General features: G+C 54.4%; 1 protein-coding gene across 1 annotated transcript; it reads right to left on the bottom strand.

The window, feature by feature from the left end:
• Positions 1–12,628: 12,628 nt before the first annotated feature.
• PTMS (parathymosin) lies at positions 12,629–16,479 on the bottom strand. The gene is made up of 5 exons (XM_064410459.1): positions 16,095–16,479; positions 15,242–15,313; positions 14,442–14,523; positions 14,228–14,292; positions 12,629–13,576 (listed from the first exon to the last, which is right to left on the bottom strand). Exons 1-5 carry the CDS (start codon positions 16,140–16,142, stop codon positions 13,526–13,528), a joined length of 318 nt encoding a protein of 105 aa, XP_064266529.1. The 5' UTR covers positions 16,143–16,479; the 3' UTR covers positions 12,629–13,525.

The raw sequence follows: 16,479 nt of genomic DNA, 5'->3' as shown, positions 1-16,479 counted from the left end.
GAAGAGTGAGAGGATGCCTGACTGAGAGGCTTTCCTGAAAAGGGGATTTTTTTAGGGTCTTTAGGTGTTTTTAGAGGGTTTGCTGCATGGGCAGTGCCCGAGTCACCACAGGTCTCTGATATGCTGCTGAAGAGAGTCTAGCAGTGGCCTGCTCCCCAGAATCCCACAGGAACACCTTTAGGAAAGCATAGCTTTATAGGGTTTTTGGACAAATCTGCAGCCTCTTTCTGCAGTGCTATAAGGCAAGCATCCCTTTGTATGACAATCCTCAGCAGGCAGCTGAATATCCCAGAGAAACCTGAATTAGAAAGCCAGGAACAGCACTGGGAGGTGCTGGCTGAAGCCGTGGGCTGCATTTCTGCTAAAAAAAAAACCCTGGTGATTTAATTACTGAAGAGAATCTGCAGCATTCATGGGCATGTTTGGCAGCTGGCAACTTGTATCTGGCCAGCATTCACTGTGGAGAAGTGTGTAACTATTCCCTTTCAATAGACCCTTCCTGCAGGAAGGATGGGATGCTGCGGGATCCCTTCAGTTGTCCCAAATTACCTGTGGAGACGGTGATGGCTCATCAGCACCTTGGCCAGTATCTAGTTAAGTGATGTCTTTGATGCCACAGCCCCTGTGTTTTGCAACACAGAGGGTGAGGTGGATTAACTACAAAAATCCATGCAGCAGGTTAGGCTACATTTTGACTCATCTCTCATTGCAGCATTCATGCTTTTAATGCAATGGAAAAATATGCAATAGCCTCCCAAACATGCCAGGGCTGCAGGGGGTTTTCTCAAGGGCAAAGAGGTACCCAGGAGCTCAACATGTGGGGGCAAGGTGGTGTCAGGACAGGTTGTGAGGCTGATGCTGGAGATGCAGTGAAACCAGGGTACACAGATTCCCCCAACAGGCTAAAAAAAAAAAAACAAAAAAAACAAAAAAAAAAAAAAACCAAACAAAAAACAAAACCTTCTTAGGTGTGGCTTCTTTGGCTTTCAGTCTCTCCACAGTTTTGCAGGGAGACTGTATGACTGCTTTTCCTGGAGATTTTTTGGCCTGTGGGACCTCCAGAACAGATGTGGGTTGTGTCTGCTGGTCTTAGACCCAGCAGCAGATCTGGGGGAACAGTAATATTTCTCCTGATGCCAAGAGAGAAAGTTTGATCCACGTATTTCAGGCTCATATCCCCATTGCTGCTGTGTCTCTCAACTGACAATACAGAATCCCCTCAGAGAAAAATTACCACAAAAGGATGTGCCTTCTGCTCCTGGGGCTCAGATCCTTTCTGTGCCCTGCTCTGGGCAGTCCCATGGGTCTCTCCAACACAGAAGAGGCACCTTGGCCACGTCTCAGATGCTCAGGGCACAGAGGGGTCTGGCTCTAGGCTTAGTTGCATGTGTCCTCAGGAGCTGTGAAAAGCTGTGATCTGTGTGCTGTGTTTTCAGTGTGGCAGGAGAACAGCAGCCCAAGTCTCATGGTGCACTGGATCTCTGGAAGCTGCAGGCAAGCACTTAGTGAATATGTTGTTTCTTTCTTAGTGGGAAAGCTAGATATGGAAAATGCAGGGTAACGAAAGGAGCATGTGATGCTATGAGAAATCATTTGCAGAAGAGTACAGCCACAGGGAAGGTTGCTGTGGGTGATGGCACAGCAAGGAAGAGCACAGCAGTGCTCCAGAACAGTCCTGAAGAGAACAAAGTCTCTGATTTGGTGATCCCCAGCCACTTGGCTCTGAACAAAAAATTGCTAGGGAAGGAGATGGTGCATTTTTAAACTCAAAGGGCTCATTGTAAATCAAAATGGATTTATTCCTTTATAGTTTAGTTTTCAGCTGGATCAATTCTCCGCTGCTCATCAGTGTTGACAAAAGAGAGGCAGCAGGAGAGATGAGAGGGAGGATGGGATTGCCCCTCTCTGCAGCACCACACATTTGTGCTGGGTTAACAGGATTGTGTGCCAGACTGCAGTTCAGAGGGTGCTGGCAGCTGAGCTGCCTTTCCATTTCGTCTCCACTTGCACCTCATGGCAGGTGGCACCCTGCATCCTTCTGTGAGATATCTTCTGCTGCCCCACTAAGAAAAGGCCCCACGAAACCAAACAAACCCACTTGTTTGTCAGTCACAGGAAGGCGTCGCAGCAAGGTTCAGGTGGGAGGGCACCTCTGGGTCTCCTCCCCACCCCTCTGCTCCCAGCAGGGTGATTGATTCTCAGACTAGACTGGGTTGCTCAGGGCCTGGCCCAGGTGAATCCTGAGCACCCCCAATTGTGGATAATCACTGCTTGCTGAGCTCTTGCCTTTAGCACTGCAAAGAGACCTGGCTGGCTCTGGAGCACCCCTGTTCTCACCATGCTGGAGATGACTGGCACATCCAACAGGCTTTCCTGGCCCTTATTCACCCTCAAAGGAGGCTGGGGCCAAAGAGCTGGAACTATGAATGGACTTGAAAATTCCCAGGGAGAGATGGGGTCTCCTGTGTCACGATGAGGGCTGCGAGAGATCTGGGTTCCCAAAATAGAAAGCAAACTGAATATCAGAAAGTTGGTCACTGGGGTGCAATTGTGATGACAGGGAGTAAACATGGGTTTAAGCTTTTTTTTTTTTTTTTTTTGGTGCCATTTATGATTTTTCCTGGTTCTAAGACGTTTCTGTTTGCAGACATCAGATCCCATTCTCCAGGAGGAGCGCACTCTGAGCAGTAGTTCTCTCCCCTGTGACAGGTTTCTCTGCCAGGTTTTCCTCTGAAAGCCACAAAAGAGCCAAGGACTCTCTGTAGCTGCACAGCTTGTGAGAGAGTAGAAGATAAAACAGCTAATGCTTTTGTGGCCTGTGTAAATACTTCAGACCCTTTGCTGATGAGATGAAAGTGTCCTGGAAATTCAGACTATGTGAGCTTCCAGTGCCAGGCTGCCACAGGATTTGTTCAACATCCAAATGCCCATGGATGTCTTACACTGCCAAGACATGGTCAGGAGGCTTCAGAGCTCTGCAGGTGTGACTGTCTCTCCTGGCAGGGTGCAGATATTTGGCAAGGTTCATGGGAAGCCACTGCCTCCTAAGACTCCTGGTAAAGTCACACTTAGAATTCAAACATAAGGTTCTGTGTTGAGGAACAAAGTATGTGGATCACACTTCCAGAACAGAATACAGTATCCTGGGAAGACAAGACTCCAGGGAGGGAGATGGATGATAACATGCTGTATAAAATGGGATCTCAAAGAGTGAACAGATTGTGTTACCTCTGTTTACAGCACAAGTTACTGGAATGTGTCCATATTTCGAAAAAGGATGTGGAAAAATGGAAAAGGATTTAGAAGATTGGTACCAAAAAAAAATCTCACTTGAGAGCCTGGGGATCTTGCTTTGAAATGAATGAACTTGAGGTGTTTGATTTCTTCTACCTAATCTGAAGAAAACTGCAGTGAACTCAGGCAGCAACTTTGCTGCAAGCAAAAGAAAATTCATTTTATGTATCACAAAGACTGTATAATTCTTGTTAGAGGATGATGTGGAGGCCAGGAGTACAAATGAGTTCAAACACAGATTGGGTTATTTGGGGAGGATCAGTTCCTCTCTGGCTCTCAAATATGCTGACCTGGTAGGAGTGGCAGCTTAGGATGTCCCTGACTCTTGCACAATCCATCTTTGACAGTTTTTCCCATGAGCAGAAGATGTGAACTAAAGGCAGGCTCTCCACTCCAGCAGAGGAGCACACAAGTGACCAGAGGCTCTAAATTAAACCCCAAAATCTGTCTGGAAAGGACGTGCATGTTTCTCACAGAAAGGGACTAACACGGGAAGAACTCTTGGCGTGGCCTCTTCACCACCTGCAGACTGTTAACACAAAAAATGGTCAATGGCATCCCCTTGCTCAGCCCCAGGATATGGAACTCTGCAGGATTGAGGAAATTGAGCCAGACAATCACCATCATAAGAATAAACCAGTATCTACTCAGATCTCTCCAGGCTTTTCCCTTGCTCACAGCCCTGACTGGAGGGCCTCCCGAAGAGTTCGTGTGTGCCCTTTTCAAACTCAGAAGTAAAAGCCAGCTTGTCTTGCTCTGCAAGAAAACTCCAGTGGAGGGAAACCATGGATGAGCATGGCTGCTGAGCTGAGGCAAGGCACAAGCCACAGGGAAAAGGAAGGAAAAAGCTCCTGGATTCAAATGAAGTGAGGTGGTGGTGGCATGTGGGTGTGGGGACTTTCCCCTAAGTTTGGCAGGGCCTGCCTGTTTTTTCCCTAGCTACAGGTGCTCAAAGGGCTCATTTGTTCCAGCCCTGAAGGAGATACAGGGGTTTCTATGTTTTCTTCTTTTTTTCAATTACTATAATTTTCTTCTGTGTGTTGCTTATTAAGTCAAAATAAAAGTCACTCTGAAGGACTGCTAACCCCAAGGGCTCTGTGTGCCCCTTGTCTGAACTGTAAAACCAGATCGGCTTGTGCAGAGGAGGAAATACAGGCAAAATGGTCCTGCCATGAGCCAAGGTAAAGTCCAGAAGCCTTAATAATGGAAAAGGAGGCTACAGTCATACTGGCACAAGAGTAGTTATTCAAAAGGGGAAAAAAAATTAAACCAAGCCAAGAGCAACAGCATTTCTTGGTCTGTGAAAAACAAATGTTTGGGGTCCATATAAAAACCCAGAAGTTCTCAGAGTGAAGTGGCATAATCATTCAAGGGTCAGAAGATGATCTGGAAACCTTTCCAGGTTCTTGAGAGTGGGATTCCACCTTACAGCTGTTTTCATGGGGAAACAGATCCAAGAGACGCTCTTCCAAGCTTGCCTTCCTGTCTCAGTGCCACAGGGAATGACAGCCCCTGGCTACATACTCACTGCCACTGGCACAATTTCTGAAAATATAGTCCTTCATGGGGTCCTAAGACAGACCAATGTAAAATTTTGGTTTAAAGGGAGGAGGAGAAAAAAAAATGAGTGTGTGACTAGAATAGGGAATAACTAAAATTACTCCCTTGGCATGTTCCTACAGATAGCTGCCTGAGCATGACTGAGGGTGGAAAGGACAGAAAACTTTTAAAATTCTATTGCTGCCATGTAGAACTGAAGGTGTGGACTGTGAGAAAAACAGGCCCTACCTCCTAATGGTGGGACAGTCAAACTCCAATGCTCTACCCAGGGGATCCAGTAAGGGAAGGAACACTTCTGGGAAAGGGTCCAAAATCCATATGTGCCTTTCTAGTGGAGGTCCCTCGGGCTTGCCAAGGACTGTCTAGCAAAGGACTGTGTCTCCTGAAGGCAGAGAGACACCTGTGAGCATTAAAATCATCCTGTGGACAGGCAGCCAAGACCAGCTCTTGGCTCTGCAGCTTCTCTGGAGTGCCCAGGGCCATCCCGGTGGCTCCACAGTGACAGGCAGCGCCCAGCCCGGCATTTGGGGTACACAGACACGGACTGGGGTGAAGCCTGCTCAGGGACACGTCGGGCTGGGTGCCACCCGGGGGCCCTGCGTGAGGAAAGCTGCGCTTCAAGGACTCCGGCCATGCCTCTCCCCGGGATAAACCTGTCCCACAGGACCAAGGAAAGCGACATGAGGCTGGCAGGTAGCACTCTGAGCCTGCTCTGCCAGCGTGCTGCTCGGTTGCAGCACGGGCAGAGGTCTTGGGAAAAGAGATTGGGCTCAGCCTTTGTGTCCCGAATTCAGGCAGAAGGACCTGGTCCTGCTGGAGGTGACCCCGGAGTCCTCAGTGATAAGAACATGTGCATCATGAAGGTGTTCTGCAGTGGGACAGCACAGGTGTCACCACTCCATCCCAGCTCCCCGACACCCCGTCTTCCTTTCTGTCTGCAGGCTGGAATCCCATCTGTAGGCTTTTCACACTTGGAAGTAAAAGCATAAACAGCCCTGGGGATACTGGGAACACCTATAGGGATCCTGCCACACATGGGAGATTTGATCTGGAGTCGGGATTTGATCTGAAAGCATTTAAAGCACAGAGAAACTGAGGCAGAAGAGGATCCTCTCCCAACGAGGACCTAGAGCCAGCATGGCACACCATTAGCAATGGCATACCAGAATGCTTATTTCCACAGCTGTGGAAAGGGATTCACAGACCCTGAAGCAGTCTGTATTTTCTTTAGTTATGAGCAAAACCTCCTGACTCATTTGAATTACAAGGCTGGCTTTTCCAAACATCCCTACTGAATCTTCTGTGAAATTTACCTTGTGAAGAAACATCAAATTCCCAGCTCAAATCTGGGTCCATATTTACCATGCTGCTGTCCTGGAAGCTCAGGAGGTTTGTTGGAGCTGTATTCAACAGCTTCAGCTCTTTTCAAAACTGGATCTGACACAGGAAAATATTTATAAGTACCAAGAAACTTCCCAAAAGAAAACAGCAACCAGCTATAAGTTTCCTGGTGTGCTTATGGACAAGCCTACCTGGGGTTGTGCTGGGCTTAAGCTGGGAAGTGCTGTCCAGCAAGGACCTTTTTGCCAAGGCATTTGGACACGCAGCAACAGAAAAGCTGGTGAAGGATGCTTCAGGCAAGGGGCTTTGAAAGTTTTCATTACAAATTGTGCAGCCTCGTAAATGCATCCTAAAATGATGCATGAATTGTTGTAAGACTAGGGAAAGCCTAAGCCATGACTCTACCTGAGCTGCCAGCGAGGTATTGGCAGACAGAGGTAACCACAGGGCTCTGGAAACTGGCTGGTTTTGCTACATCTCACGTCTTTTACTTGTTGCAGGATCTTCTATCCTGGATGCAGGGAGCCCTGGTAACATTTTGGGTTTAGGGACAAGATCCTCCACTGCAGGACATGTAGCCAAACACCCTGCTGACGTGACACCAGGGCGTGACTGAAGGGACTGAGCTGAGAACAAAGCACCTTGAACCCCGACAGGACACTGCAGAAGCTGACCTGGACCCTCTGAGATGCAGAGTTTAAGATACAGGGTAGAGAAGGGGAGCAATGAACGTCGTTTCAAAACCCACCGGAGGTCTGTAGAATGTGCAGCTCCTACAGCCCCCCGGTGACAAGCAGCATGTCAGATGTCACCCACAGCACACACAGGAGCTGTGTGCTCTCCTCAGACAGTAAAGCATCTTCTTCTGTGCCTAACAAGAAATGCCTCCCACAAGAGCAAAGCTGTGCTTGGTGGCACCACGCTGGGCCAGGTTGTGTGGCTGGGATCCTTGAACATTTAGAGACTTTAGGTCTTTCCTCACCCCTGTGACTGTCCAGGCTTTGCTAAGACCATAAAAGCTCACCAGGAAATAGCACTGGGTTTGCATGGCAAGGTTTTAGTCGTGGAGGGGCTCCAGGGGTGGCTTCTGTGAGAAATTGTGTGTGATGAACAGGCTGCAAATCCCTGCACTGCTGGAGGGGGGGAGATAGAGAAAATTGGGAGTGAAATTGAGCCCAGGAAGAAAGGAGGGGTGAGAGGATGGTGGTTTAAGATTTGGTTTTATTTTCTGATTTTCTTGTTCTGATCTGATTTTTAATCAATTAAATTAAATTTTCCCCAAGTCAGGTCTGGTTTGCCTGTGACAGTAATTGGTGGATGATCTCTCCTTGTGCTTATCTTGACCCATGAACCTTCCTTGGCGTGAGCCTTTACTGTATTTTCTATCCCCCCATCCTGTTGAGAAGGGGAGCACTAGAGCAGCTTTGGTGGACTCCTGGGGTCCAGCTGGGGTCAGCTCAGCACAGAAGGAAAGCCCAGATTCACCCACTGATGAGATGTCCCATCCATCTGCAACATGTCCTGAGCTGAGCCCACACACGTAAACACAGACTCCTTCCCTGAGCCAAGAGTCTGGAGCAGCCACGAGCAGGGCTGCCTCTGACTCCGTGTTTGAAACGAGGGAGAGAGGTGGGAGGGAAAAGTACACGGCCTTCTTAAGGAGCTGGGAAGGCGAGTGGTTTCAGCTCCCCATATGGCATATGGGACGTGGTGGAGCAATGTGTCCCCTAACCAGAGGGACTAAAGCAGGCCCTGATCCCAGGGGGAGGGCAGGAATAATTGCTCTTCACTGGTTTTTTAAAGCTAGAGCAACAAGGTGATGATGGACTTTCCTGAAGCAAGAAGGGTTTTCCTCCCAGACCAGCAGTGGCTGGAGGGCTCACTTTTTCCAGCTCTGAAGGAGCTGCCTGCTCACAACTCTGCCCGTGTGATGGTTTGATTATTCCCATCTTGTATCATCTATTGAGATAAAACTGGTGTGAAAGACAAAAGAAGCTGGGCAGAGGGGATCATTTGCCTAAGGGGAAATGACAAGGTGACAGCTATAAGATACAAAGAGCATTCATTTCTGGGCTCAGCACTCCAAAATATCTTCAGACTCAGCTCACATTTTCGATGGCAGGCCTCTACTTCTTCACATATCGCAGAAACTGGTAGATGGAAAGGGACATCTCAAGATCCCTAGCCCAACGCCCTTGGTCACATCAGAGCTGATTCCAGAGCTACGTCTGGTTTTATTCACCCAGCAAGGCAGCGTTGTTGGTCACGTGCAGCAGCCAGAGCTGTCCCACAGGTGTGGCACCCCTTTCACAGCCACAGCCCTCAGGAGGTCGGCTCTGATGGGCCCAGGTCCCACCTGCCCAGTGATCCCTGCCAAGGAGCAAGGGGTCACTCGCTCATCCGAGCCAGGACAGGGACCCAGCTGAGACCCCACAGGTGGCTCTACCTGCTCTCTGCACTGGAGTCAGTGTTTGCTTTTCCAGAGCACACAAAAGGGCCATCAGAAGCAGAAATTGTCAGTCTAGAGGGAAGTTCAGCAGAGCCTGCAAGAGCACGACTGCGACACCTCCACAATTCTCAAAGCAAGCAGACCTGGAGGAGGAGGAGGAGGAGGAGGAGGAGGAGGAGAAAGAAGGAAATCTCCGTCGCTGCTTGGCTGGCAGGAGCAGATCTGCTGTAAGCTTGCAGCAGGTTCCATCGGAAGCACGGAAGGCACAGCTGAGGGAGTCCTGCCCCCAGCTGATGAGGTTAACAGATGGCCGCAGGAATTAAATTAAATGAGCAGAGAATTAGCACAGAGACGAGGAAGGCAAATAAGGCCCTGAAAAGGCGTCATCATTTCTGAGGAATCACTGGTGGAGACAGGCTTTGTTCTTACCTTGATGACACCAGCACGACACCACTGATCTCATTGTGGGGGAAGAATTAGGCTGAAAGATGAATAAACCTGCAGGCTCGGACACAAACCAAGCACACAGGCAGGCTCGAAATGAGGCGCAGTGCAAAGCCCTGCATCCTCAACTTTTTCTGGAAGCCTATGCCACTGCTTGCTGAGCTCACTCTGTCAGCATGGGTCTTTGCAGATCCACAGGACAGGAAGAAACTGTGTAATTTTCTATTGTGCTATCTGCAACCCTCACCTCAAGTCAGAGATGATGCCCTGCAGGTCACCAACATGGAAAAAAAAAATACCCAAAGCAGATATTTTTTTATTTCTGTATCTCTAGCTGTATCTTCTAACCATCCACAGACAGTGACAAAGGTGTTCAATAAAAACGAGTTATGTGGAAGAAATAGTAGAAACTGGGGAATCAAGGGGCACATAGAGACATGGAGAAGCTGCCTGGCAGTCCTTTGTCACATCCCTCTGTCCTGCACTATTTCCCTCAGAGGAAAGGAAGGTTGGCTGCTCTCATTGCTAGCACTGGCCTAACAATCAGCTGCTGCCCCACTTCCTTCTGGATGACTGCCTGGATACAGCCAGTGGTACCGCCGCTGCATCCACATAGGAAGCAGAGATGGAATTATGCTTCCATAGCTTCTCATTGGCAAGGACATCCTTCACTATCCCCAGCCAGGCACTGCACGGGGCGTGGGGAGGAAGCACGAAAACTTTAATCTGCCCGTGCAGAGATGGCATCATCCGCTGATAATTCGTCTTCAGTACTGAGCAGCAAAACCTGGCTGCCAAGCAGAAAGTTTGGGGAAGTCCCGAGGAGTTGCCCAAGTCTGGAGCAGAGACTAGAATCTGTATTTTTTTTTTTTTTTTTAACGGAGGAATGCTGGGCATACCAAGTTGCAGCAGCAGCGCGGCTCGGAGGTGCGCGCGGGCGGGAGCAGCCCATGGATCCGGGCGGGAATTGCCTATGGATCGGGGCGGGAGCAGCCCATGGATCCAGGCGGGAGCAGCCCATGGGTCGGGGCGGGAGCAGCCCAGGGATCGGGGCGGGAACAGCCCATGGATCCGGGCGGGAGCAGCCCATGGATCCAGGCGGGAGCAGCCCATGGGTCGGGGCGGGAGCAGCCCATGGATCGGGGCGGGAACAGCCCATGGATCGGGGCGGGATGGATCGGGCGGGAGTAGCCCCATGGATCGGGGCGGGAGCAGCCCATGGATCGGGGCGGGAACAGCCCATGGATCCGGGCGGGAACAGCCCATGGATCCGGGCGGGAGCAGCCCATGGATCGGGCCGGGAGCAGCCCATGGATCGGGGCGGGAGCAGCCCATGGATCCAGGCGGGAGCAGCCCACGGATCGGGGCGAGAACAGCCCATGGATCCGGGCGGGAACAGCCCATGGATCCGGGCGGGAGCAGCCCATGGATCGGGGCGGGAGCAGCCCATGGATCGGGCGGGAGCAGCCCATGGATCGGGCCGGGAGCAGCCCATGGATCGGGGCGGGAACAGCCCATGGATCCAGGCGGGATGGATCGGGCGGGAGTAGCCCCATGGATCCGGGCGGGAGCAGCCCATGGATCGGGGCGGGAGCAGCCCATGGATCGGGGCGGGAGCAGCCCATGGATCCGGGCGGGAGCAGCCCATGGATCGGGGCGGGAGCAGCCCATGGATCCGGGCGGGAGCAGCCCATGGATCGGGCCGGGAGCAGCCCATGGATCGGGGCGGGAGCAGCCCATGGATCGGGGCGGGAGCAGCCCATGGATCCGGGCGGGAGCAGCCCATGGATCGGGCCGGGAGCAGCCCATGGATCGGGGCGGGAGCAGCCCATGGATCGGGGCGGGAGCAGCCCATGGATCGGGGCGGGAGCAGCCCATGGATCGGGGCGGGAGCAGCCCACGGATCCGGGCGGGAGCAGCCCATGGATCGGGCTGGAGCAGCCCATGGATCGGGGCGGGAGCAGCCCATGGATCGGGGCGGGAGCAGCCCATGGATCGGGCGGGAGCAGCCCATGGATCGGGCGGGAGCAGCCCATGGATCGGGGCGGGAGCAGCCCATGGATCGGGGCGGGAGCAGCCCATGGATCGGGGCGGGAGCAGCCCACGGATCCGGGCGGGAGCAGCCCATGGATCGGGCTGGAGCAGCCCATGGATCGGGGCGGGAGCAGCCCATGGATCGGGGCGGGTGCAGCCCATGGATCGGGGCGGGAGCAGCCCATGGATCGGGGCGGGAGCAGCCCACGGATCCAGGCGGGAATAGCCCATGGATCCAGGCGGGAGCAGCCCACGGATCGGGGCGAGAACAGCCCATGGATCCGGGCGGGAACAGCCCATGGATCCGGGCGGGAGCAGCCCATGGATCGGGGCGGGAGCAGCCCATGGATCGGGCGGGAGCAGCCCATGGATCGGGCCGGGAGCAGCCCATGGATCGGGGCGGGAACAGCCCATGGATCCAGGCGGGATGGATCGGGCGGGAGTAGCCCCATGGATCCGGGCGGGAGCAGCCCATGGATCGGGGCGGGAGCAGCCCATGGATCGGGGCGGGAGCAGCCCATGGATCCGGGCGGGAGCAGCCCATGGATCGGGGCGGGAGCAGCCCATGGATCCGGGCGGGAGCAGCCCATGGATCGGGCCGGGAGCAGCCCATGGATCGGGGCGGGAGCAGCCCATGGATCGGGGCGGGAGCAGCCCATGGATCCGGGCGGGAGCAGCCCATGGATCGGGCCGGGAGCAGCCCATGGATCGGGGCGGGAGCAGCCCATGGATCGGGGCGGGAGCAGCCCATGGATCGGGGAGGGAGCAGCCCATGGATCGGGGCGGGAACAGCCCATGGATCGGGGCGGGAACAGCCCAGGGATCGGGGCGGGAGCAGCCCATGGGTCGGGGAGGGAGCAGGGGGCGCTGGAGGCACCGGGGCAGCCGCGACCCTCCCGGGGCAGGGAGCCCACGCCGGCTCGGGGTGCTCCAGCGGGATCGGGAGCCGGGCGAGGAGCAGCGTGACCGCAGCCGGGCGGCACCGCGGGCAGCAGGGCTCGGCAGCACTGGGAGAAAACGCCGGCGGATGCTTTGCCCCTCTGGAGACAAAGTGTGGGCGCTTCCAGAGGCCGGGCCAGCACGGAGCCGCTGCGGCTCGCACGAAGGTCGGTGTTATTTACAGCGCCCGGCGGCTCCCTGCGCGCCTGCCAAAGCCGGAGCTCCAGAAGGAGAAACACGAGCGGCAGCTCCGAAGGTCTGCGCGGATAAAAGGGCAGGCGCTCGGCAGCTCTCCCCAGGGCAGCTGGCGGGACAAAGAGCTGCGGCTGGCGCCTGCCACAGCGCTGCCCTGTCGCGGGGCCGGGTGAGCCGCAGCTCCCTCCCTTCCCACATCCCGACAGCGCTTCCAAAAGATCCAGGACAGCCCTGGGGCTTGTGCCATACCCCCGGTAACCGCGGCCCTCGAACAACCAACACTGCCCCTGGCTCAAGCTCCAGCTCCCCTCTCCACCCAAGCCAGCCCCCACCCACCCCTGTGTGTGAAGACACGGCCATCCACACCAGCGGTCTGAAACATTTTTAAACGCTTTTATTTACAGTGCTTGTTGAAAACAATATATATATTTATATCTATCATCCTCGTGATGTCTGTGCCATAGAAAACGCTGTGGCTATATTGCCTTTAATTTACAAAAAATGGTCACAAGAAAATCTGAAGGGAAAAAAATGGAAATCAAAGTTTGGTCCCCAATTGTGTCTCTCTTGATTTGTTTTAAAAAAGCCTCCAAATTAAAAAAATACACAGCTCAGATGAAATTCATATATAAAAGCAACCCTTATCTTCCGAAAAATTCACGAGGGCCAGCTTGCTGTCATGTAAACTTGGAGAAAAAAAAAAAAAGCTTAAAATAAATCCTGTCTCCGTGTGTCGCTTAATAGAACCATTATTTGCTCGTAATATTCTTTGCCTCTCAGGGTTCAGGGGGGAAGCGCATGAGAAGAGGCCCAGGACTGGGGAATGCACCATGAGGTCTGTGCCCACACCTCCCGGAGCAGGGAGGAGCTCTGGCAGCAGGGCTGGGCAGCGGGAGCGCTCAAGGATCTCACACCGGTGACAAAAACAGGCGGGCAGGTGACAAGGGGACAAGGGGAGGTGCTTTGCCACGTGAGGCGCCCGGCGAGGTTGTGCCCAGGAAACCATGAGATCCTTGAGGGAACAGGAGCACTGGGAAGTGGGGCACAGTGAAGGGATGCAGGGGATGGGGGTCATTTCAGCTGGGGAATAATGTCATGGACGGGCTAGGTCTTTGGGTGAGAAGGGAACTGCTGTCTTCCCCGTTTGAGAGCATTTCTAATCTTTCCTCATCTGAGATTGTGTGAAGCCAGAGGCTAACGGGCAGTGCAAGCACAGGCTGGAATGGAGGAGGAGAGATGGACGGAACAGGGGAGATGGGAGGGGAGGACTCAAGCTGAAGAGCCGTTTTCTGTCTTCTGTCTCTTTGGATCCACTTCATCCTGCACCAGCCACGGGGAGGAAAAAGAAGGAGTTACCATCAAACAGCCACCACCCCAAGGTACATGATTTCTCCACAAAATTCTTAGCTCTTTCCTCCATATGGAAATCTCTGTTAGGCCCACCCTAAATCCACTCTCCTCTAAAGCACTCTGGAGTGCTGCTCTGACACAGCTGTTGTGTTGGTCGTGCTTAAGATGTGGACAGTTCCATCCAGAGGAACACCACACCCATGCTGGTACTTCCAGGAGGTGTAAGGAGCTGAGGCTCACACCACTCCAGACAGACCTCAGGCTCTGTCCTGAAGAGGAAGGTCAGACCCTTCAATCTCCTCACCCTCACAGTGCACCTCGTGGCCTGAAGCCCAGGAGACACGGGCAGCTCAGAGGTGATGGCCAGGCACAACCTCCAGCACCTCGCCTCTCCCTCGCTCACTCAGCACCACAACTGCTGCTGGAGGGACCTGCATCCTACAAGGAGCATCCACCAAGTGTTTACTGTCCCCTTGCCACATCAGATTTGTTCACTCATCTGCTCCTGAAGCAGCGAGACCCGAGGCCTATTTGAGATTATCAGCAGCAGCATCCACACAGATTTGATCAACAAACAGCCTCATTCCCTCTCCCCACCATTATTGTCACACTACTACTCACCTCCTCCTCCTCTGCAGATCGTTTCTCTGCATGGCCATCCTGCTCCTGCCCATTCTCATCTGCTTCTAAGCACAAGCAAGAAAGGAAAATCACGGGTTAAACTGAAGCAGCATTTAAGGGAATGTAATCTCAGAGTCAAGAGGGATCAGAGAGGGAATTTCCCGCCACAATCCTCTATTCCTCTGCAGCCTGCTATTCCTTCAATTTCCCCTACCTTCATCCTCATCGCCACCTTCTTCTTCATCCACATCATCAGGATTCTCTTCATCATCCTCGTCAGCTCCGTTCTCCTCATCCTGAATGAAACAAACCGGTCAGAGCAGAAACCGGTGCCAGGATGACATGTCCACGTGCTCTTTGCTACAAGCACAACTTCCAGAGCTCCAGCCGCTCCAGGTAGGCATTTGAGTGCACTGTTACTCCGACACAGTTATTCCCACCACCCCTGCTGTACACTCCTCCCAACCAGCCCTCCTTCACAAAGCCAATCCTTCCAGTCCATCCCCAACACGAAGCTCCTTGTCTCCCACGAGCTTACATCCCGATGAGCTGCTGCCATCCCTCCCAACAACCAAAGCATCTCTCTGATTACAGGCTAATGACTTAGCCGAGGCTCACGGTACATCTGCTTCCAGATCCCTCCCCAGCTCCATCAATCTGTGCCTTTCCTCACTGTTCCTCCCCCCACCTTCTCCAACACACGCTCCTTGTGCGCCTCAGGATACCCCGGTGGGCGCAGGACCACATCTCCCGTGCCACATTCTCCCACTCGTTCTCGGCTCCATTCCCTGCTGTGACCTTTCTTCTCCCTGGTGGGCTGTGGTGACGACACCGAGTCCTTCAAGGCTCGTTCTCCACAATTATCCAAGAGCTCGCTCTCCCTTCATGTCTATGCTGGAGCTCCCTCGGCCTGCTGCCTTTCTTAATCTCCCCTATTCCCTTCATATTCACTACCCACAGCGAGCACAAAAACCTCCCCGACGCCACCAGATCTGCCCCTCAGAGCAACCTCACCTCTACTACCTCCTTCTTCTTTTCTTTGTGGACTGCCTTCTCTTCGAGTTTTTCCTTCTTTTCTTTCCTTTCCTATATATGAAATGAGGTGCGGGGGGAGGGGGGGGAAAAAAAAAACCAACAACATTCCGGCGGTCAGCGGCAATAAAAGACGGGGATGCCTGAACAAAGAAGGCTCGGAGGAGAGGCGGAATAGCGGGCGAGGAGGAGACATATTAGGCGTTAAATCCGCCCGCCCGCCCGGCGAAGGGAAGCAGCAGCGGGCGCGCGTCAGAGCTGCTTTTAGCCCGCACCACACGCGTGAGGCGGCCAGAGGCGGCACGGAAGAGTTTTAACGATTTACCAAAAAAAAAAAAAAAAAAAAAAAAAAAAAAAAAAAAAAATAAATAAATAAATAAAAGAGGGCAACCTTGCCCGTAGGACCGAGGCGTTTCCGGACCTCTCTCTCTCTCTCTCTCCGTTCCACCCTTCCCCCGCTTTGTGTCCACACAACTTGCTCCCCGCCCCCCGCCCCCCCCCGACCCGGCTCCGAGCGGAGCCGAGCGGAGCCGAACCCCGCGCGCGCTGGCGCCGCCCGGCCAATGGGGGGCGGGGGCGGGGCGGGGGGCGCCAGGGCCCTCGGGGGGGGGGGTGGGGGGCCCACCCCCCTCTCCCGCCCCGCCCCCGCCCCCCCATTGGCCGGGCGGCGCGCGAGGGGCCGCGCGCGCGCCCCCCGCCGCCAGGGCGCCTCACGGAGCCCTCGCCCCCCCCGCCCCCCCGCCCCGTTCCCCCGCCGAGCCCCGATCCCTCCCCGCCCGCCGGGAGCGCGGCCGGCCGCGAGGACGGGAAGAGGGGAGCGGGAGGCGTCTCTCACCTTAGCGCTCAGCTCCGCCGGTGCCTCCTCAACGCGTTTTTCCGACATCCTGGCCCCCCGGTCGCGAAGGGAAGAGGCCGGTGGGAACGGAGGGAGGGAGCGGGCGGGCGGGCGAGCGGGGGTCAGCGGCGGGAGCGCAAAGTCCCAGCGGCGCGCAGGCAGCGGCAGGATCCCGCCCCGGGGGCCAAAGTACCAGGGTCTCCCGCGGTGGGGGGATCCGCCGGGGCAGGGGATTTATACAGCGCCGGTGACGAGGGAAGGAGGGACCTGGGGAGGGAGGAGAGAGGGACGGGCGGCGGAGGAGGGAGGGGAGAGGGACGGGCCGCTAGAACAATGTGCGCTCAGCCGCGGCCGCCCGGCAGCGGGGGGCGCACCGCGGGGCCCC

The sequence above is a fragment of the Passer domesticus genome, chromosome 2, assembly GCF_036417665.1.
Source record: "Passer domesticus isolate bPasDom1 chromosome 2, bPasDom1.hap1, whole genome shotgun sequence".
Classification (NCBI taxonomy): Eukaryota; Metazoa; Chordata; class Aves; order Passeriformes; family Passeridae; genus Passer; species Passer domesticus.
Note: the sequence above shows the minus strand (reverse complement) of the source record. Positions and strands in the feature narration are given on the sequence as shown.

Excerpts from the sequence above, each read along its gene's own strand:
- PTMS (XM_064410459.1), bottom strand. The coding sequence starts at position 16,142 with ATGTCGGAAAAACGCGTTGAGGAGGCACCGGCGGAGCTGAGCGCTAAG. Across the intron at positions 14,524-15,241 it reads AGAAGAAGGAGGTAGTAGAG|GATGAGGAGAACGGAGCTGA; the intron begins GTGAGGTTGCTC and ends TGTTTCATTCAG. Across the intron at positions 13,577-14,227 it reads GATCTGCAGAGGAGGAGGAG|GATGAAGTGGATCCAAAGAG; the intron begins GTGAGTAGTAGT and ends TGGCTGGTGCAG.